This window comes from Oncorhynchus gorbuscha, linkage group LG07, assembly GCF_021184085.1.
Source record: "Oncorhynchus gorbuscha isolate QuinsamMale2020 ecotype Even-year linkage group LG07, OgorEven_v1.0, whole genome shotgun sequence".
In the NCBI taxonomy this organism is placed as follows: Eukaryota; Metazoa; Chordata; class Actinopteri; order Salmoniformes; family Salmonidae; genus Oncorhynchus; species Oncorhynchus gorbuscha.
Window position 1 is genome coordinate 18,647,148 of NC_060179.1, and position 24,367 is coordinate 18,671,514.

At 42.0% G+C, this 24,367-nt stretch overlaps 1 protein-coding gene across 5 annotated transcripts in view; it reads right to left on the reverse strand.

Moving 5' to 3' along the window:
* LOC124039593 (dipeptidyl aminopeptidase-like protein 6) overlaps positions 1-24,367 on the reverse strand; it is a 389,264-nt gene that overhangs the window by 126,890 nt on the left and 238,007 nt on the right. Inside the window, exon 1 of one of the 5 annotated variants that reach the window (XM_046355738.1) lies at positions 23,072-23,405. The exons of the other annotated variants lie outside the window; for them this stretch is intronic. Within the exon in view, the coding sequence (XP_046211694.1) occupies positions 23,072-23,119 (48 nt within the window). The 5' untranslated portion in view covers positions 23,120-23,405. Of the gene's footprint in view, positions 1-23,071; positions 23,406-24,367 lie in introns of those variants that run through there. 5 annotated transcript variants of the gene reach the window in all.

Genomic DNA, 24,367 nt, shown 5'->3' on the forward strand with positions numbered 1-24,367 from the left:
CCAGGTGGATTAACAACAAGCTACGCTGTGTTTTGCTATATTGCATTTGTGATTTCATGAAAATCTTTTGTTTTACTCACTGCTTTAGCACACTCTGCCAACCCTGATGTCCTTGCCGTGTCTGAATCCTGGCTTAGGAAGGCCACCAAAAATTCTGAAATTTCCATACCCAACTATAACACTTTCCGTCAAGATAGAACTGCCAAAGGGGGAGGAGTTAGCCTGCAAAGTTCTGTCATACTTTCCAGGTCTATGCCCAAACAGTTAGAACTTCTAATTTTAAAAATGAATCTCTCCAGAAATAAGTCTCTCACTGTTGCCACCTGCTACCGACCCCCCTCAGCTCCCAGCAGTGCCCTGGACACCATCTATGAATTGATCGCCCCCCATCTAGCTTCAGAATTTGTTCTGTTAGGTGACCTAAACTGGGATATGCTTAACACCCCGGCAGTCCTACAATCTAAGCTAGATGCTCTCAATCTCACACAAATCATCAAGGAACCCACCAGGTACAACCCTAAATCCGTAAACATGGGCACCCTAATAGACATTATCCTGACCAACTTGACCTCCAAATACCTCTGCTGTCTTCAATCAGGATCTCAGCGATCACTGGCTCATTGCCTGTATCCGCTACGGAGCCGCGGTCAAACGACCACCCCTCATCACTGGCAAACGCTCCCAAAAACACTTCTGCAAGCAGGCCTTTCTAATCGACCTGGCCCGGGTTTCCTGGAAGGACATTGACCTCATCCCGTCAGTTGAGGATGCCTGGTCATTCTTTAAAAGCAACTTCCTCACCATCTTAGACAAGCATGTTCCGTTGAAAAAATGCAGAACTAAGAACAGGTATAGCCCTTGGTTCACTCCAGACCTGACTGCCCTCGACCAGCACAAAAACATCCTGTGGCGGACTGCAATAGCATCGAATAGTCCCCACGATATGCAACTGTTCAGGGAAGTCAGGAACCAATACACGCAGTCAGTCAGGAAAGCAAAGGCCAGCTTTTTCAAGCAGAAATTTGCATCCAGTTCTGGGACACTGTAAAGTCCATGGGGAACAAGAGCACCTCCTGCCAGTTGCCCACTGCAATGGGGCTAGGTAACACTGGCACCACCGATAAATCCGTGATAATCGAAAACTTCAACAAGCATTTCTCAACGGCTGGCCATGCCTTCCTCCTGGCTACTCCAACCTCGCCCCACAGCTCCCCCCCGCAGCTACTCGCCAATGCCTCCCCAGCTTCTCCTTTACCCAAATCCAGATAGCAGATGTTCTGAAAGAGCTGCAAAACCTGGATCCATACAAATCAGCTGGGCTTGAAAATCTGCACCCTCTATTTCTGAAACTGTCCGCCGCCATTGTCGCAATCCCTATTACCAACCTGTTCAACCCCAAGGTTTGGAAATCTGCCGCGGTCATCCCCCTCTTCAAAAGGGGAGACACCCTGGACCCAAACTGTTACAGACCTATATCCACGCTGCCCTGCCTATCTAAGGTCTTCGAAAGCCAAGTCAACAAACAGATCACTGAGCATCTCGAATCCCACCGTACCTTTTCCGCTATGTAATCCAGTTTCCAAGCCGGACACGGGTGCACCTCAGCCACGCTCAAGGTATTAAACGATATCATAACCGCCATCGATAAAAGACAGTACTGTGCAGCCGTCTTCATCGACATGGCCAAGGCTTTCGACCCTGTCAATCACCATATTCTTATCGGCAGACTCAGTAGCCTTGTTTTTTCTAATGACTGCCTTGCCTGGTTCACCAACTACTTTGCAGACAGAGTTCAGTGTGTCAAATCGGAGGGCATGTTGTCCGGTCCTCTGGTAGTCTCTATGGGGGTACCACAGGGTTCAATTCTTGGGCCGACTCTTTTCTCTGTATATATCAATGATGTTGCTCTTGCTGCGGGCGATTCCCTGATCCACCTCTACACAGACGACACCATTGTGTATACTTCTGGCCCTTCCTTGGACACTGTGCTATCTAACCTCCAAACGAGCTTCAATGCCATACAACACTCCTTCTGTGGCCTCCAACTGCTCTTAAACGCTAGTAAAACCAAATGCATGCTTTTCAACCGTTTGCCGCCTGCACCCGCACGCCCAACTAGCATCACCACCCTGGATGGTTCCGACCTAGAATATGTGGACATCTATAAGTACCTAGGTGTCTGGCTAGACTGCAAACTCTCCTTCCAGACTCATATCAAACATATCCAATCCAAAATCAAATCTAGAGTCTGCTTTCTATTTCGCAACAAAGCCTCCTTCACTCACGCCGCCAAACTTACCCTAGTAAAACTGACTATCCTACCGATCCTCGACTTCGGCGATGTCATCTACAAAATAGCTTCCAATACTCTATTCAGCAAACTGGGTGCAGTTTATCACAGTGCCTTCCGTTTTGTTACTAAAGCACCTTATACCACCCACCACTGCGACCTGTATGCTCTAGTCAGCTGGCCCTTGCTACATGTTCGCCGCCAGACCCACTGGCTCCAGGTCATCTACAAGTCCATGCTAGGTAAAGCTCCGCCTTATCTCAGTTCACTGGTCATGATGGCAACAACCACCCGTAGCACGCGCTCCAGCAGGTGTATCTCACTGATCATCCCTAAAGCCAAAACCTCATTTGGCCACCTTTCCTTCCAGTTGTCTGCTGCCTGCGACTGGAACGAATTGCAAAAATCTCTGATGTTGGAGACTTTTATCTCCCTCACCAACTTTAAACATCTGCTATCTGAGCAGCTAACCGATCACTGCAGCTGTACATAGTCCATCGGTATATAGCCCACCCAATTTACTTACCTCATCCCCATACTGTTTTTATTTTATTTACTTTTCTGCTCTTTTGCACACCAGTATCTCTACCTGCACATGACCATCTGATCATTTATCACTCCAGTGTTAATCTGCTAAATTGTAATTATTCACTCCTATGGCCTATTTATTGCCTACCTCCTCATGCCTTTTGCACACAATGTATATATATAATTTTTTTCTGCTGTTATTGACTTGTTTATTGTTTACTCCATGTGTAACTCTGTGTTATTGTCTGTTCACACTGCTATGCTTTATCTTGGCCAGGTCGCAGTTGCAAATGAGAACTTGTCCTAAACTAGCCTACCTGGTTAAATAAAGGTTAAATAAAAAAGAAATAAATGTCAAGATTTTTGAAAGTTTCTTCAGGTTATGTTACAAAAACCATCAAGCGCTATGATGAAGCTGGCTCTCATGAGGACCGCCACAGGAAAGGAAGACCCAGACTAACCTCTTCTGCAGAGGATACGTTCATTAGAGTTAACTGCACCTCAGAATGTAGCCCAAATAATTCTCAAGCAACAGACACATCTCAACATCAACTGTTCAAAAGAGACTGCGTGAATCAGGCCTTCATGGTCGAATTGCTGCAAAGAAACCACTACTAAAGGACACCAACAAGAAAAAGAGACTTGCTTCGGCCAAGAAACACGAGCAATGGACATTAGACAGGTGTAAGTCTCTTCTTTGGTCTGATGAGTCCAAATTTGAGATTTTTGGTTCCAATCACGGTGTCTTTGTGAGACGCAGAGTAGATGAACGGATTATCTCTGTATGTGTGGTTTCCACCGTGAAGCATGGAGGAGGAGGTGTGGGAGTGCTTGCTGGCGACACTGTCAGTGATTTATTTAGAATTCAAGGCACACTCAACCAGCATGGCTACCATAGCATTCTGCAGTAATATATCATCCCATCTGGTTTGCACTTAATGGGACTATCATTTTATTTCAACAGGACAATGACCCAAAACACACCTTCAGGCTGTGTAAGGGTTATTTGACCAAGAAGGAGAGTGATGGAGTGCTGCTTCAGATGACCTGACCTCCACAATCACCCGACCTCAACCCAAATGAGATGGTTTTGGTTGAGTTGGACCGCAGAGTGACGGAAAAGCAGCCAACAAGTGCTCAGCACATGTGGGAACTGCTTCAAGACTGTTGGAAAAGCATTCATCTTGAAGTTGGTTGAGAGAATGCCAAGAGTGTGCAAAGCTGTCATCAAGGAAAAGGGTGGCTAATTTGAAGAATCAATGTATTTTGATTTGTTTAACACTTGTTTGGTTACTACATGATTATATATGTGCTATTTCAAAGTTTTGATGTCTTCACAATTATTTTACAATGTAAAAAATAGTAAAATAAAGAAAAACCCTTGAATGAGTACATGTGTCCAAACTTTTGATTTGACTGGTACTATATATATATTCTGGACACTGATATTTCTTAATTTCTATTTTTGGGGGGATTAATGTGCATTGTTTGTATTGTTAGGTATTACTACACTGTTGGAGCTAGAAACATAAGCATTTCACTGCTTCTGCAATATGTGATCAATAAAATTGTATTTAATTTGATTTGATGCCATCTGATTTGAGTGCCACAAGCAATACAGTAGGCATACATAAATACATACATGCACAATGCCATATACCTACAAGGGGAGAGCTAGGCACATGCTGACAGAATTGGAAAATTGGCTTACTACAGTGTGTTGATACACAAGCTGATTGTCACGTTTGACTGAGTGTGTCTAGATGCTTGGACATTGACAGGTAGAGAAGTGAAAATTATACAGTAACAACTGCACTGTAAAATATATTGCTGTAAGATTGAGTAGCGTTTCTTAACGTAGCAGCGAGCGATGGAATAGAAAAATGGCGTACCGTGTGACATTTTGATAATTAAGTCTCGCCTGTTCTGACAAACAGGAATATGAATAGCATACAAGCTCCATCACAAAACCTTTATGTGTCATACAAACGTTCATGTGTGTCAAATATGGTGAGCTTTCATGTGTGCCAGAGATGCAGAAAAAATGGGCACCAACCTTGAATTGATGGAAATAAAAAGTATTGATTTGTCTGTTCTGCAAATGTTCAAACAAAAAAGTGAAACAAAAGCTGAGCCATATGAATGCTGGTATTGATTTTCAAACAGAAAATAGTTCAATAGAGTTATGTTATATTACATACATTAACCTTTGCTATGCTGACATACTATGTGTGTGTGTGTCGAAATAAGCTTAGAGTGTATGCATGTGTGCGGGCCGGACCATCAAATTCAACGCCTGCGCTAGAAAATAATAGCTTTTGACACAAGCCAGGCAACAAGCAGTAAATCAATGTTGCCTTGGCAATGGGGACCTTCATGCGCAAATACATTAGGTCTAATTCAGGAACACGCCGTGATTCCACTCAGTGGGGATGTGACGCGTCTGTCGTGTGTGATATCACGGGGCCAGTTTGATAATAGGCCTTGTTTACTTGCTTTAAAAACACTCTGGCTGTAGGCTAGTCCACTAGACTTGAGTGCCTTCAGTGAGATGACAGTCATCACCAGGTTGTGCTTCGCTACATCATGCTAGACCTTCTATCAAAATGGGAAAGTGAGAGCGAGAGGGGAACAGACAGTGACAGGACTGTTATTATGCTAATGTGAAGTGTGCTGCACTGCCCATCTATCCAATTTCAACCTGCAAAACCATATTTGTACACATTACGTACACATACATATCGACAGAGCACACCAGAGAAAACAAACTTTCAAAATGCCACAATATTATTGAGTGTAAGGATTTGAGCTTGGCGCAACAGTCACAAATGATCAATTTAATTCCCTTCAAATACATAAAAATCTTCAAATCTTTTAAAGTTTAGTGATTAGACAAAAGCACCCCCACACCCAAAAAATGTCATCATATCAAGGGAACTGTTTCAGGACTTAAAGGGGTTCATAAAAAATGTAAGTGGAAAAAGAAAATACTCCAATGCATTTTTGTAACCTAATCTTGGAGGCACATTGAGAGAATGCGTTCAGCCTGAATTCCGATCGCACCCACGTATCATTCCTCTGCTTTGCGGCGGGGACCAAATATAGTCCCGGTGCTTCTGTCATAATTGGGGGGTTTATTGATTGCAGGGGCTGTCGTCACGCCTGAGCTGACCTTTTGTTTGAGAATAATTGCTCTATTAGAGGGTTTATTGAGGCACCTGCTGGGAATCTCAGACACCATTACCGTCCAATAAGAATCCAGCGGTCCTATGAGCGAGGTGCCCCTGCTGTGATCTGTAGTCATATAATAGGGAGTATGAAAGGGAGTCACTATTGGAAACACTGAGCTGACCTAGGGCTATGGTGGTCATGACATTTTGTCAGCTGCTTATTGTCATGCAAAAGACTGCCGGTCTCACGGTAATTGACTGTGAATTAACATAAACACGTTTAATCAATCAATCAAAAAATCTAATCAATCAATTGAATATACACCCTCACAATAAATCCATTATTTATTTTAGGCAGGTATGAAGAAACATTTTGATGAAGAAAATGTATGTCAGAGAACAGAATATGCGTTGGCCTACTTACTGTATGTTATCTGGCTATACGCCCTGCCCTAGGCTGTAGGCTTGCTCATTTAGCAGACAAGATATGTTTATACGTCCCGTGCCTTATTATTTTATATTAAGAATAATATAATTGAACTTAGCTGAATAAAATAGAAAGGATATTTTCCCATTCCGGAGAGAGTGCACGCACATATGAAGTGGTTATGTTGAGTGTAAAAATTATCATTTGAAACTGGTCCTATACACTAGATTGAGTTATTTGGCAACTTTTGTTGTGAATGATACAAACCTTAGAATGTCTTAACGACTATAGACTGTCGATGATTTGAGAAAGTAGTAAAAAAAAAGCTTGCGCTCTGTTCATTGTCTCAGGCTGCACATTCTGTACTCTTATCAAGTGATCATATTTTCAACCATTAGACTATTCTCAATTGAATCTTGTCTTTACTAATATGTCAAATTAGTTTAGATTTAGAATGGCCCATTATCAAATGGGCAGAAACAGGCAGAAAAAAAGTCTATAGGCTAGACCAAGTATGTACCAAAGACATCTTAAATCAGTTTAATTTTGTTTTGTTTTTCTGCCTTGTGTAATATGCGGTAAGCTATGTAGTATAACGGCACAATCATTATTTTAATTCAGGTTTTTGGGGGGGCTTGGGCTCATTTATAGGCAGTATACATGCGTATGCATAATGCATTTGCATAAGCTCTAATATGCCTATGGCTGTTTTGAATGAATCACTTTAGAAAGAGCAGTCCCTTTCACTGTGTTAGGGTGTGAAATAACATCCACAACAACCATGTTTTACACTGTTTCAACCTGCTGTTGAACTTCTTTCTTCAAATTCATCATCACAGTGATGTCAGTTTTAAAAATATGATACTGTTTTGATGACGTGTTTGGGATTTTCGATGGCATTTGCATTGACGTCAGAGTGGTTAGAGGGACAATAAAGCCCTGAGTATCAGGCCATTAGGACCTGATGATCGTTGGTGAGTACTGGGTACTACCAACGCATATCCAGAGTGCAGAAGAGGTGATTACCATTACTTATCAGTCACGTGTAATTTTACTGAGGTCATGACTCGTGACTGCCAGTGTGGCGGTAATACGGTCACCACAACAGCCCTAAGCTAGCCTAACATATTGTAGCAACATTCACCAAGTTAAGCTAGTTATGGGTGAGTTAACCCTATTGGAGCAGTGGCTATGGACCGGGAGACCCAGGTTCAGATCCACAAGGGGCATTGCACTGTTGCTATCCGCTACAATACTCTTAGTTAAGCAGGCAAACATTGTTAACCGACAATGTTATTGGTTCAAAGTCCTTTACCATTGGTGTGCTTTTCACAGCACTGTGAGTGTTCACTCCAATAAATTGTTTTTCTTTGTGTGTTCTTAAAATGCACCTAATGGATTGCAATTAACCAGCACACAAAAGGGTACGTGAAAACACAACAGCATTTGAAAACACTGCTCAACATCGTCAGTTCAGTAAAGCTGCAGTTCCTGAGATGGAACACCCTGTCCTTTACTCAACCACTACATGTATACTGCACCAGTACTGAAATAAACTAGAGTAAACGCAGCACAGCATTCTCATTGGAAAAAAATACTCTTTTAAACCTAAATTCATCCCAACTGTTATCTGTCTGGAGTGTGTGGGCCTGACAGCCATAGCTGAGAGAAGAACTCATCTGGTGAGCCGGCCGTCAAAGCAAAGGCAGCGTGAGGCTTTTAGCACTGTGGATCAGAACCTACAGTGTCAAGTGACCAGGAAATAAGCTATACGCGTCTCAATAATTAACAGAGTTCAGAAATGCTTCTTCTACTTATTCAGGTTGGTCTATTCATTATTTATTCCCCCTTCCATCTCTCTGACCATCTCTCTCCATCCTCTCCCCATGAAACGCACATCCAGAATGAAGCCTCAACTGGTGCCAGAGGGGCAAGTGGGACAAATGTGAAAAAATGTATCAACTGTCCTAATGGAAATATTGCTGGGAGTGCTTCAGAAGGTAGTTTGAGAAAAGTGCATTTCTTTAGAAAAGTGCATTGGAATATTCTTAACAAAGCACAAACAAACAAAACACTTTAGAATGGATGAATTCCAAATGAAATCATGTCCCAAAAACTATTCTAGGTTATCAAATAAAGGGGACAATAATTATGCCTCCATAAAAACTATCCATGGATGGAACATTATTCAGACTTTAACATAATTAAGTAATGCATTCTCAATTCAGAATGTGACTCTAGGCCTTTTTACTTCACGTGAACCTCATGAATACGTATGCCACCCTTCTAGTAGTCCTCTTCACTTGGCTATCAGAAGTGGCACCGTTCAGGAACGCAAAGTGACGATAGAAGCCATTTCCACCTGTAATGATGTCGGATGAGGAAAACTGCTTGAAAAACTCAGAAACGCTACCCTTAACTCCCAAGATGGATCCTATGAGAAGAAAAAAAAAAAATTCCAGTCGAGAACAAAATCGATAGAAACAGTGAATCTAAAGAGTGGGTAGAGTTGATTTTTAACAGACACAGAGTCAAGAAACCTTGGAGCTATCAAGAACAGGCTGGTCAAGGAGGTCATTTCCCTATGGACTGATCCTAAGGTGAATGTATGCTGAGCGTAGGTGGCTTGAATCGCCTGTTCAAATGTTGTGTTGTTCTCTTAAGCTACTTTTATCATTAGTGTAGGAGGAGCAAAGCCGTTATCGAAGGGAAGCAGAGATGACGAGCTAATTAGTGAAATGATAATCTCTCAGATGGGAAATGAAGAAAGCATTTCTGAGTTGGGCAGAAAAGGGGTTGTGGTATTTTAATATCATGTTGGAATCAGTCAGATTGCTGAATCACCATGTAGCTGGAGCAATGGCTTTGACGGTTGGCAAGCGAGGGCAGCAGGGGAGACTGATAAGTTGGAGGGGGCACATTTGTCACTTGGGTCTAGACGTCACGCACTGCCAGCGTGCCTGTGTCAAATGGTGTCATGCTACAAACCCCCTCCTGCATCTGAGCGAATTGATATCATTAAAACTTGACATTAGGGAAGTTGTGACACACACACACACACACACACACACACACACACACACACACACACACACACACACACACACACACACACACACACACACACACACACACACACACACACACACACACACACACACACACACACACACACACACACACACACACACACACACACACTTAAAACAGCATGTCTATCTTCCCAGTCAATCTACTCCATACTTAAAAGCCACAATGGGGTTTCTCTTGACACCTAGCACGTGTGAAGACAAGGACATTGCTCCTGCTCAATACACTTAATGTACTAATAGGGTTTAGTCAGTGCACTCTCCCAACACAGAGGAGGTCTGGGCACACAATGCCATGCTATGGACTTACTGCTCACGTTCTCCCATCTTCTATTGACAGAACCACATCAACTAAGTGCCACCACTCTATTGGCCACTGTGGCTGTTGTTTTTCTCTTCCAAGTGTAGGCCTACTTCCACCTCATCCAAAGCCTCGCATTCCACACCATGCTAAGGTAGTGGTCTCTATTTCTATTTGCCATTGAATGGGGGGAGCACAGTTGAAGATAAAACACCATGTTTTAGGGACTTGAGATTTATCTCTGCAAAAAGAGCTTGGAGTTTGGAGGTAAACAGAACATAAAATGACTGATCACTTGCCAGGGATGCTTCAGCAAAAAGGTTTGTAAGTAAACCTACCAACCAAATCAGGATTAACTGCTCTTGATTAAATCCACAGGATGGACACATTTCATCCCCTTTATTGTTGTGTCTCAGAGGACCTCTAAACAAAATAATAAGGCCTCCCGGGTGGCGCAGTGGTCTAAGGCACTGCATCACAGTGCTAGCTGTGCCACCAAAGATTCTGGGTTTGAGTCCAGGCTCTGTCGCAGCCGGCCATGACCGGGAGGTCCACGGGGCGATGCCCAATTGGCCCAGCATTGTCCGGGTTAGGGAGGGTTTGGACGGCAGGGATTTCCTTGTCTTATGGTGCACTAGCGACTCCTGTGGCGGGCGCAGTGCATGCTGACCAGGTTGCCAGGTGTACAGTGTTTCCTCCGACACATTGGTGCGGCTGGCCCCTGGGTTGGATTGTGTCAAGAAGCAGTGCGGCTCGGTTGGGTTGTGTTTTGGAGGATGCATTCATTCTTCCCTGATGATGTTGGGACGAAACCTGGACATATTAGAGGCAGTCTTTTTTATTTCTACGACTACTAATTCAGAGCTTACTTGAAACTGCCACAGCTCCTCTTTTTCAGAAATCCTATTTTACACTCGGTACGCAGGCACACCCACTATAACTCAGCTGTACACTGGCAGCAGCCTGAGGACCTATGAGAAAAATATTTTAGGTTCAAAAGTTCAATAAGATGCCACCAGGGAGATGAGAGAACAGCAAGAAGAAAGCCCAGAGTCGTGTTCAGTAGTCACAGTAGGCATGAAACAGAAGATGCTAGGGCTGGGACGATACCAATATCACGATACTCGTTAGGAAACAAAACATGGAGCAGATTTAACTTCTTTAGGAAAACAGCACTAATGTTGGAAACAAGCATCATTATGTTTTCATCCAGAGACACATTTATTTGACATTTTTGCCATCGGAAAAATATTTTGATACTGCTATCGTCACAACCCTAGTAGATAGCTCTCGGAAACATAATGAAATGGGTTGGTACCATTTTTAATTGTCCAATAAGGAACGTTCAAATTTCTTTCCCATTAAAAACTTTTTGCTGTAGTGTGTCATAATGAACATCACCCAGCTGTACTCAGTCACTACAACAGCTAAAGCAAGAGGCCCAATTATACCACAGACACATATCAGAAGAAATGTATTGCAATGCTGCAGTTAGGCATCATTTCCCTACAAATGACACCAGGACCACAAACACTACGATTTGTGCTATTTGCAGGACTTCACATTGGGGTTTCATGTCACAACTCACGTGAAGATGGCAATATCTCTATTAATATAATGTTCTATTTGAGTATTTTAGTGATTTCTCTCTACTACCCATGGCTACCCACTGCACACTACCCAGGAATGTAGAAACAGAGCGATACAGCTCATAAGTGAGGGTAGTGAACTTCAAAATCTATATCTTAAAACAAACAAAGTGTAAAAAAACAAACAAGAAATGTGAAAATGAAACTTGAGGTAGTAATTAGCATCCTGGTGTGGTGAGCCAGAGCTCAGTGTGTACTACATTTTCAAATCAGTTCAACAACTGCTAAATCAAAAGCCCCAATCAAGCCTTCTATAAGCTTTCTATACTAGAACAAAGCTGAACGTTCATTTGTTGGAAATGAGGAGTGCATTAGCCGAACAGTTAATTTTCATTTGAGATGCCAGCTAACGAGGTAACACATAAAAAAAGAGGGAAGACTAAATTGAAAGCCTATGTTTTTTGTCCTCAGTGTGTGTGTGTGTGGGGGTGAACACAGGCAATGTAATCATGCAAGACAACATTCCAGGCATGATCACCAGCATACCCCATGAAAGCAAATAAAATGGCTGCCAATATTTTGACTAAGAAAAAAGCAAAGGGGTTTTCAATCTGCCTTGGCCAAATCCTGTCTGCCAAGACATTGGTTTTCATATTCATATGGGAAATAATGATGTTGGATAATACTTTACATCAACACTCCCATCGCCGTAATCTCATTAACAATCCAATCTGTCAAATTGGAGTGATAACGTTATTCTTGGGCGACAAGAGTTCTAGTGGCCGTGTCAATAACACTAATAGTTAGACGGCGATAAATGTCAGCGTGTACAGTGAGGTTAGGAGTGGACCTGGGTTTGAACGAAGTGTTAGGTTAATTCTTCTGCTTCTAGGGCAGATGCAGCCAGGTACAGTGACACTGTACAGTGGACTGGGAACAGCCTCGGTAGTCCAAAATAGACAGTCAATACTTAATGACTGCGAAAAGGAAGTGTTTTCCTCCACAAGCTCTCACAGTCTCGCGTCAGAATTAGACGTTCACACGTCTCTTAAACATCAAATTTCGAAGTTGTTCCAAACGTCACATTTTGAAATGTTTAGTTACTTTTCTATGTCATTCCAAGGTTAAGTTTAGGCATGATCTCCCAATGGTTAAGGTTTGGGATAGGCTTAAAACAAAAACACATTTCTATCGCTTGATTTGAACATCCAAACTTTGGAATCAGAGGCAGATACTTATGGCCACCCACATCACCGTAACAAAACCAAAGCCTATTTGAAGACCTTTGAAGATAACAGTAACTGCCCATAATGACCGGTTTCCATGTCATCTCCCGATGTCTGCAGACATGGATGGTTGTTGAATACTGACTTGTATTACAGGTGACCTGCCTAGCTTTCCATTAGCGTCAGCCAATCAACCAGTTACAGAGTCATTTTCAGCTGGTTGTTTTTTCCACTTCATATTAACTAGGCTACTTTTCATTTAAAAGTTTCAATTCGTTAGTCTCCCGTTAGAATGAACAATATTTATCTTCTAGCGAACTATTGATAGGATAGGCGTCTGTCAGTCGAAAAGCGAGTGATGACAGGGAAACGCAGCCTTCTGTCTGCCCTGCCTCCCCGTACAATTTGTGTGCGCTGTGGTTGTTTGCGAAATCCATGACTTAGCCTAATTATTGTTTTCTGGCACATTTATTCATTTTCTTTTGTGTGTTTTACATAGCCAGACATGCTGAGTCATGGCACATTTACTGGGCTTTGATTGTCAACTGAACAGTAAGTGTTGACTAGTTTATAAGTGGTTATATGTCCATAATATCGCATATGGACAAGTAAACCAAAATATTTCCTAGGCTTCCTTTCCTAGGATGCCTGGGCTTGCCAAACAGTGACGCTAAAATGAGTGAATCTCATCTCGTCAGTTAGTGTAGCCTACCGAATCGCATCAGCAAGAGAGAAGTTCATTTGGCTCGCCAATTTGCATAGGCTACTGGAAGGCTACACGAACTGGTAGGCCTGAATTCGATGAATAATCATCACTGCAGGAAAAATAGTAGCGGAGAGCCTCATTCTGGTCCAAATATGATAATTAGTGCCTTGACAGAATCCTGGCATTAAAATGGAATTCAACAATAAGCAATAATGTACTGACCTTAGTAGGGAATCAACTAAATGTATTGAACATGTATTTATTGGGGCCAGTTTATCATAAGACATGAATAGAATGCATCAGGGATTTGTAACTACTGAAGAAGCAACGAGAATGCTCCCGTTTGTTTGTGATGCGGGCGTCTACCACTTTGTGTGGTCGACGGAAAGTTTTCCCAAAAAGCTTCTCAATTAAATGTTAACTCTTAGTAGCCTATGCTTACATGGCAGAATGATATCATGATTATTTTCATCAATCCTGTGGGTATTTGTTTTGCAAACTCTACCATCATGTGTGCTACATAAAACAAACTCTAAACAGCCTCTTGCTAGGTGCACACTTTAATTAAAGGGTAACTACACCCAAAACTCAAAATTTCTCAGATATTTCACAGATCTTAAGAGGTCTCCTGATGTGGTTCATTTAGTTGTTTTCAACAACAAAACAAGTATGATTGAGAGCAAAAACCTGAAAAAAATGGTAGAAAAACAAAACATTTAATGTATTTTTCAAGATAATGTGTTCTATTTACTTCATTTTTCTGCTTTAATAAAATACATAATTTGAAGAACAAACATCATTGTGGCAATTCATATCTTGTAGTAAAACTGTAAATAAAACTTTCATCAAGATAAGACAGGTTAAAGGTTTACAATGTTCTCTTCCTTAGAAAATAGTCCCGATCATGTTACCTTTATTTAACTAGGCAAGTCAGTTAAGAACAAATTCTTATTTTCAATGACAGCCTGTTCAGGGGCAGAACGACAGATTTGTACCTTGTCAGCTCGGGGATTTGAACTTGCAACCTTTCGGTTACTAGTCCAATGCCCTAACCACTAGGCTACCCTGCCGCCCCATCATATAGGCCTAGATCTTGACAAAATCCAAAACAACTAACAATACAATGAATTCATACATTTTCAGTCATTTAAATTGTAAAGTCATGTCTTTTTCCAATCTGGGAGCTAAACTTGATGAAGTATTAAATCATTTTGCTGTGTATTTCAGGTGGAATCAAGGCATTAGAATGTTCCAGATGCCACCAACATAGAGTTCCTTCTGCAAAACAATTTGAACAGGGTCGCCTGGCTGGCAATTTTTTACATTTGGCTGTCCACTATGTACCTGTGGAAAACACTGAAAAGGGCATACAGTAATATACTATGCCTACTTTGTTCTGCAAGAAAAAATCCAAAGCGAAATCAATGGCACAAACAGAACAGGTAATGACTTCTGGCATCATATCAAGACGCTGATAGAAACAGTCCCTGACAACCTGTTCAATGAAGTTGGAACAGGAACAGCACAATTGTGTTATTCACATCTGCTGGTACAAGCAATGACAAGCTTGTACCAACAGATGTGACTAGTATTCACTCCTATCCCTGTTTGTCAGTGCCGATGTGAAAGCGACAGCGGGAAACCTGGTGGTCGCCACTAACCTCGGAACGGTCAACATTCCAATTAGAGGTTCGGTGAAACATGGCTACCCCTCCTCGCCCTCCGTGCTCTGCAGCTCTGGGCTTTAATTGCAGGAGGTCGATAAGCTCAGACAAAAGCATCCAGACTAAGGTAAAGTCTGTCAGGCATAGATAAACACACATTTTTACCAAGCCGCATACATTCACAGACAGCCAGACACAGACATGAGACACAATTAGACACTATTGTGGATGCTTGAACAGACCAGCACAGTTCAGCTAAGTAGGGATGGGCAAGGTTATCTGGATATCAGAACAGACATTAGTATTTGATTACTTGAGTGAGTGTTAATTTTTGTTTTAGGCCTATTTTAACAATGAAAAAGCTTTGTCTAAATTACATTTAATTATCCTTGTGACATGTTTACCTACAAGGATATACCATAACATTTAAAATAATTAATTTAATAAAACAAACTTGAAAAGTAGTTTTTATAACAGTGTGTTGAGATACTGCTGGCTATTGATGCTAATTTAGCACTCCAAGCTGCCCTGACATCAGTATGCTATTTTTCCCACTTCAAATAGCAATTACAGGCGCTCACCTAATGGAGTTTCCACTATACCTGACACAGATCAATGCAAAACACTCACCAGAAAAGCTTTTGTAACAGAATCAGTTCTATCATGGCGAAAATCAGACTTCTCTTTCACTGTTGCTGTTATGCCTCGATCACACCTGCAGCGTCGTTGCGCAAAATGGTAAGCAGCATCATCTGGATATGTGTGCAGAAAAAGTTGAACATTCACCTTCAACTACCAAAAACTAGCTTTACCATTTCTATCAAGCCGTATAGGCATACAGTTTGACACATACGTTAGATAAATCCAATGTATGCACCACACAGAACGCACTGCAACTGCCTCTGCAACGCAATGCTGCAAGGCAAACGCAGAGTTACATTGGAAATGAATGTACTTCTGGGCTGTTGGTGTGATCAAGGCGTTAGCCGAAATACCGGAGAAAAGCAGCACATCTTCTGTTTACCTCTGACATGAGCATCGAGAGTCAATAGCAAAAACATAGATTTATTTTAGAATTTAGACAACCTGGATATCCGAAAAAATATCATGATATTATTTGAATATTAAAATCATTTTAAATGCTCCCTAGTGAAATGTGTATAGAAGAGTGCCCAAACTAAAGCTGCAACTTTTTACTTTCAATGCAGCTTGGATACTTCCCATCTTTAAAAAACGCAGTCAAAAACAAAAACTAACTGACAGATTATAGTTATCATTTTTTTCTCAATCTAATGTCATAGATTAGTTAGACCTATTTGCAAAACTAAAACATACTTTTATCCTCAAACAAGGGATCTTACTTCACACACACCTGTCGTTAAGTTTCTCTTTATAATACTTGAAGAAAAATTATGCAACAATTGCATGTTTCCCCAATGGAATTACCCAGCCCATGATGCTAAAGGCTTTGAAGGTTGATATGAAAACACTGAATTGTGCTTAATAGGCTAAATAAGCATATCACCGCTGCTTCACGTAGCCCAGAGACACAATTAGAACATAACAAAGGAGGACAAAAAAAACAACATTTTCTTCACACCTCACAAGAAATGCTGACCTTTTCTTCATTGAGGAGGTTTTGCACAAGATCAGTATTTCTCCAGAGATGCAGTACTGCTAGAAAACACAGACTTTCCAACATGAACAAACAAACATGAACACACACACAGTGCCCAAGACAACTATTAGTAGGATGTAAGACCACTTGCTGTGGCATTTTGTTTGTCTACAGGGACAAAGAAACAGAAAGAAAGGAGAAGCAGGGCCAAAACATTTAATTTTAATATTTATGGCTTTATTAAAGTCCCCCTTGAAGCTATTGAGCTTTACTAGCATCCCCAGACAGGAGTGTTTATATCATGACAGCAATCATGATCCATTGCTGTGGTGGCCGCATTTCAATCTACTGTCTAATCTCCCCTCTAGCCTCAAACATCACGGCTCAATTGTTCATAATTGCCCTTACGATGAACTATGGTACAAACAATGGTGGAGGAAATCAAGAAACCAATTCCCTCCTTAATCCATTATCCCTTTCCTTTTATTAGCTGGGGGCTCTTGGAAAAAAGGAGGAATATATCTTTATTTATCCCCTTCTCTTGTTAAAATGTTCATTTTAGCCACGCTGCTTATCAATCCCATTAGCTTTTGCTGAATTGGTACAACCAGCGAGAAAGAAAATGCAGCAAAATAAGCTTAAGGATACACAATCACTCTAGAATGCACATAGTCATGGAAACGTTACACTGCACCAATATGTGATAAACCAAGGAAGGTGTGCCAATGAATACACATATTTAATGTGCTTGGATTAACTACACAGTGGCATACTGTTTGGTTTCAAGGCATTATCGGATTATTTATCTCCAAGTAGACATTATTGATCCTCAAATCTCGTACTGTCTGAAATGGAGACTAGTGTATCTCCTTACTATAACTATGAATAGCTATTCTGCAGTCTGCTGTCATATGCTTTTATAAAGCCTCATCGTTTAGGTCTGAACCAAGAGGCACAAATCAAGTACCTGTCAAAAGCATGTTCAACTACTGTCCTGTGCTACTGCCTTCTACCCAATTAGGAGCAAAGAACACAGGTTGGGATCTATTCTAGGCCTCTAGTCACGTCCACAGTGACATTTTACATTGGCATTCAACATGGAGGACATACAATCATCCAACAGAAATATTCAAAAAGGTAAGTGCCAATTAAAACGGTTGAATAACAAATCTACCTAAATGCTAAAACTATACATGTCAGACAGATCCTCTGTAAGCTGATCTCCAAACATGCTTTTCCAATCTTGACTTGTACAAAACATAATGTATAAATCAATACATTTACTCAAAATACTGACCGAGTAAGCTGAATTGACATAGCATGGTTTGACTGTTGTAGCCTGAGCAAAGCAGGTGCCCTGAATCAGCAGAGGATGTCGCTACAGTTTTCATGCCCCTGTGTGTTTGTTTTAAGTAAAGTGGCCGCTTTAATTAACATCAACTTAAGCAGTCACCGTTCCAATTCTTCATCAGCAAGGCACTTAAGCAGCACCCTCTACCCTGTGTACTGGTTCACTCCGTCACTGGGGAGGAACAATGCTCTGTAGAGCCCTGCATGGGCATGAATTTGAAGCCTGAGCACTACCAGGGCCCGACAGCTTCTGCCAAATTTAAGGCCTGTTCTTTCCCTAAACTCAAAATCAGAAATAACTTCCTCCGTTTGTAAATCCATTAGCTTCTCGGCTCTGTCTGTCACTCATTCGCTGCTGTCATTCGACATGAGAGAGCAGTTAGCGGTTAGCTACTTTTCATCACTCTAAACTAGAGCTCTGCGACCGAGCCCGACCGACCCCGATGTTATACATCGTGTTAGGGCCGGGTAGGGCCTGTTTTTCCATCAATAACTAGGGTACGGGAAGGGCCTTTTGAGTGGTGGATGGGTCTTCATACTCCGGTGTTTATCAAACAAACACACCATTCTGTGAATGAACAGGACATGTTTGACAGGAGTGTGTCATTCTGTGAATGAACAGGACATGTTTGACAGGTGTGTGTCATTCTGTGAATGAAGTGGCCATGTTTGACAGGAGTGTGTCATTCTGTGAATGAAGTGGCCATGTTTGACAGGAGTGTGTCATTCTGTGAATGAAGTGGCCATGTTTGACAGGTGTGTGTCATTCTGGGAATGAAGTGGACATGTTTGACAGGTGCGTGTAATTCTGTGAATGAAGTGGCCATGTTTGACAGGAGTGTGTCATTCTGTGAATGAACAGGACATGTTTGACAGGTGTGTGTCATTCTGTGAATGAACAGGACATGTTTGACAGGTGTGTGTCATTCTGTGAATGAACAGGACATGTTTGACAGGTGTGTGTCATTCTGTGAATGAACAGGACATGTTTGACAGGTGTGTGTCATTCTGTGAATGAACAGGACATGTTTGACAGGTGTGTGTCATTCTGTGAATGAACAGGACATGTTTGACAGGTGTGTGTCATTCTGTGAATGAACAGGACATGTTTGACAGGTGTGTGTCATTCTGTGAATGAACAGGACATGTTTGACAGGTGTGTGTCATTCTGTGAATGAACAGGACATGTTTGACAGGTGTGTGTCATTCTGTGAATGAACAGGACATGTTTGACAGGTGTGTGTCATTCTGTGAATGAAGGGGCTATGTCTGACAGGTGTGTGTCATTCTGTGAATGAAGTGGCCATGTCTGACAGGTGTGTGTTATTCTGTGAATGAAGTGGCCATGTTTGACAGGTGTGTGTCATTCTGTGAATGAAGTGGCCATGTCTGACAGGTGTGTGTTATTCTGTGAATGAAGTGGCCATGTTTGACAGGTGTGTGTCATTCTGTGAATGAAGTGGCCATGTTTGACAGGTGTGTGTCATTCTGTGAATGAAGTGGACATGTTTGACAGGTGCGTGTAATTCTGTGAATGAAGTGTACAGATGCGCGTTTTGAGTGCATCGTGCGCAACTGAGATGTTCCCCTGCATCCCTGGCATTGACTGATAGCAGATGCTACGTGAGCAAAGCTGTGGAAGACTCGGGAGGAAGTTGGCTGCTCTATGGGGCTATTTGTCCTTCTCACCTTTTCTGTCATTTAAAGGGGTGCTGTGCACAGACAGGAGGCTCCAGTGAGTCCAGTCCAGACAATGACAAATGCTGTCCAAAGAGCTGTCCATTTAATGTTGCTGAAACCTGTCACACAGGCTGAGCCTCTGATGGTGCAGAATTTAGTATTAGGTGGTGCACTTTTAGTTGTGCTGAAATGTGCTATCAGGTGCTGAAATGTGTTAGCGGGTGCAGAAATGTGTTAGCGGGTGCTGAACATTTTTCATTAGCCAATACTAGTATATACCGTAGAAACAGATTGGTGAGTTAACTGAACACTTCTGTAGCTCAGTTGGTAGAGAAACAGATTGAATGTATGATGTTAACTGAACTAAACATATATATAAAGTAACCTAAAATAGCCAACAACTGCTGGGGGGTACAATTGCTTGAGATATAGAATTCACAAATAAAATGTCACATGAGCAATTTTGTACCACTTGAATACTGGGTAGCCTACTGTAATCTATGTAATTAAAACTTCTTCGAGATAGGTGGCGCTCTTTTAATTTTTGGATAAAAAAACGTTCCCGTTTTAAACAAGATATTCTGTCACGAAAAGATGCTCGACTATGCATGTAATTGACAGCTTTGGAAAGAAGAAACTCTGACGTTTCCAAAACTGCAAAGATATTATCTGTGAGTGCCCCAGAACTAATGCTACAGGCGAAACCAAGATGAAACTTCATACAGGAAATGGTCCAGATTTTGAATGCCCTGTGTTTCAATGTCTCCTTATATGGCTGTGAATGCACCAGGAATGAGGCTGCACTTTCTGTCGTTTCCCCAAGGTGTCTACAGCATTGTGACGTATTTGTAGGCATATCATTGGAAGATTGACTATAACAGACTACATTTACCAGGTGTCCGCCCGGTGTCCTCCGTCGAAATTATTGCGTAATCTCCAGGTCTATGCACGTTCCATTTTCTTCAGAGGAGAAACCAAACTGCCACGAATGATTTATCATCGATAGATATGTGAAAAACACCTTGAGGATTGATTCTAAACAACATTTGCCATGTTTCTGTCGATATTATGGAGTTAATTTGGGAAAAAGTTTGCGTTGTAATGACTTAATTTTCAGGGTTTTTCTTACCCAAACGTGATGAACAAAACGGAGCGATTTGTCCTACACAAATAATATTTTTGGAAAAACTGAACATTTGCTATCTAACTGAGTCTCCTCATTGAAAACATCTGAAGTTCTTCAAAGGTAAATAATTTTATTTGAATGCTTTTCTTGTTTTTGTGAAAATGTTGCATGCTGAATGCTAGGCTTAATGCTATGCTAGGCTATCAATACTCTTACACAAATGCTTGTTTAGCTATGGTTCAAAAGCACATTTTGAAAATCTGAGATGACAGTGTTGTTAACAAAAGGCTAAGCTTGAGAGCAAATATATTTATTTCATTTCATTTGCGATTTTCATGAATAGTTAACGTTGCGTTATGGTAATGAGCTTGAGGCTATAAATAGGATCCCGGATACGGGATTGCTCGTCGCAACAGGTTATGAAATAACAAAAATAGATAAATATAACCATCATAAAATAATGTCCCCCGCCTTGTTGTTCTTTTCAGTAAAGTACCATGTTGAGCCATGTAAAAACGTTGTTTGGCAAACATAAATGATAGCCCGGCTATTGAAGTAGGAACATTTTTTAAACAATGCCTTAGGCCTAGAGATAATGATTTGTATTGTTTCTGTTGGTGAGGCTTCTCAGACGACTGGAAAGGACAACTGTGTGCAGTAGGCTACATCCTATTTTACCTGAAAATGTCCCACCTATTCTGTCATACACTATATGTACAAATGTATGTGGACAACCCTTCAAATTAGTGGATTCGGCTAATTCAGCCACACGCATTGCTGGCAGGTATATAAAATCGAGCACACAGCCATGCAATCTCCATAGACAAACATTTGCAGTAGAATGGCCTTACTGAAGCGCTCAGTGATTTTCAACGTGGCACCGTCATAGGATGTCAACTTTCAAAAAAGTCAGTTCATCAACTTTCTGCCCTGCTAAAGCTGCCCGGTAAACTGTAAGTGCTGTTATTGTGCAGTGGAAACATCTAGGAGCAACAAAGGCTTTGCCATGAAGTGGTAAGGCACACAAGCTCCCAGAATAGGACCGCAGAGTGCTGATGCGCGTGTGTAAAAATGGTCTGTCTTCGGTTGCAACACTCACTATGGAGTTCCAAACAGCCTCTGGAAGCACCTCCGGAAGCAATGTCAGCACAAGAACTGTTAGTCGGGAGCTTCAGATCCTAAGCCTAAGATCACCATGCGCAATGCCAAGCATGAGCTGGAGTGGTGTAATGCTCGCCACCATTGGACTCTGGAGCAGTGGAAACACGTTCTCTGGAGTGGTGAATCATGCTTCGGCAGTCTGACAGACAAATCTGGGTTTGGCAGATGCCAGGAGACGCTAACTCCCCCAATGCAAGGTGCCAACTCTAAAGTTTGGTGGAGGAGAAATAATGGTCTGGGGCTGTTTTTCATGGTTCGGACTAGGCCCCTTAGTTCCAGTGAAGGGAAATCTTTACGCTACAGCTTACAATGGCATTCTAGATGATTCTGTGCTTCCAACTTTGTGGCAGTTTAAGGAAGAACTTGACTGGCCTGCACAGAGCCCTGACCTCAACCCCATCGAACACCTTTGGGATGAATTGGAACACCGACTGCGAGCCAGATCTAATCACCTAACATCAGTGCCCGACCTCACTAATGTTTGTGGTTGAATGGAAGCAAGTCCCCACAGCAATATTCTAGTAGAAAGCCTTCGCAGAAGAGTGGAGGCTGTTATAGCAGCAAAGGGGGGACCAACTCCATATTAATGCCCATGGTTTTGGAATGAGATGTTCGACGTGCAGGTGTCCACATACTTTTGGTAATGTAGTGAATCTAAATGCCCAGGTCGTGTGCACTGGCCAAGTCTAGGGGCTATCAAGGTGCTGCGGACAGGGGGGGGGGGGGGGTGCTCCATGACTGACTGAGCACTGCAAAGTGCAGGAAATAATTTTCATCACCCATAACAGCTACTTAATACATGTCCGTGATGGTTATAATCGATTTGAAGGAGGCTAAATGGAGTAGACTAAGGTGGGGGTAGTGACGCTGAAAGCAATCACCTTGAATTACAGAGAAGAGTGACTGACTGGTGTGAGAGCTGGTTGTCTTGCAGCACGCTGCATAGGCTACAACAATCCCAAATATTTTAAATGAAGGGGAGGGGTACACAAAATGATGTGAGAAAATTCTACTTGTGGCGTTACAGTAAATAATTGCAGGCTTCACACAACATTTTAAAAATCTCATTAATATAGACTACAATTTCAGTATAGGGAATCGCCTAGGCTAATAACATCGGTTGAATGAAAGAAAGCGCATCATTACCTGCTCTTGTTGTTGAGATGTTTTCTGTGCCTCCTTCACCGTAGTCATGTTCCCCTACAGTCAGATCAAACAGCTGCTACACTACAACACAATCACAGGTGCCTTTTAGAGGTGACCGGAACCAGCAAAGTACCACGAAGGGAAAAATACATTCAATTTCAGTCGTGAGGATTAAAGTTGAGACAGAGAGCGCGAGGTAAGCTATAAGAAGTCTGGGAAAAAATCCCAGCAAAAAAACAAGTCTTAATCTGAGAGAACACAGATGATGCTTAGTTGTAGCTGGGAGAAAGTGGGAGGGAGAGAGGTAGAGATAAGGGCTGAGGCAAAGACAGCTACTGCAATTTTCACCGACCGCACCACTTTGATAAATGCCTGGCAACCACCAACGGGCGACTGTGATGGGGGAGGCGAAGAGCAATGCTTGTCCCCCACCTCTTCACACCTATCATATTTTCACGCACACCACCACTACGACACACACACACACACACACACACACACACACACACACACACACACACACACACACACACACACACACACACACACACACACACACACACACACACACACACACACACACACACACACACACACACACACACACACACACACACACACACACACACACACACACACACACACACAATTGATCGTAGATGTAATTTAGGCACTACAATCATACCAGTTATCTTCCCATTTAGCTCCAATACTAATGAGAGTAATATTAAAATGGACAAAGCTATCAATGAAAATTTGTATATCATGTATGGAATGGAACAGCTCACATTGACAGCCTATGTAGTGGGGCTTTAATGACAGTGTTGGGTTGGCTGCCCAGTCTCTAGAGCTCAAACCATTTCAGCACCACGGCGCTGTCCGCCTATGCATGCAGAATTGCACTCAAATGGGAGAGGTTATACAGACACGCTTGGTGTCCGAATTGATGACGTATGTCTCGCAGCTGAGAGTCGAGTGTGGAGACAAATGGATTCGGTTCAGTCAGTCGTCCTGACAAGTCTTTCCCAGCCAGTCTATACTGGCTAGCTGGCTACAACAGCAGCACAGCGCTAGTTAAAATAAAGTGATGTTTATTTTCGATGGGCAAGGGAGAAATACCTTTTAGTATTGGCCACCATCTGGATTTGGTCAACATCTCCAATTTGTTCCATCCCACTTGATTTTATTCAGAGTAGGATAGCAGAATACACGAGAAATAACTTAATATTGGAATTAACCATCTGGATGTCACCATGATACAATCCACTGCTCAATGGGGAGAGTTTGCGCTGCAAC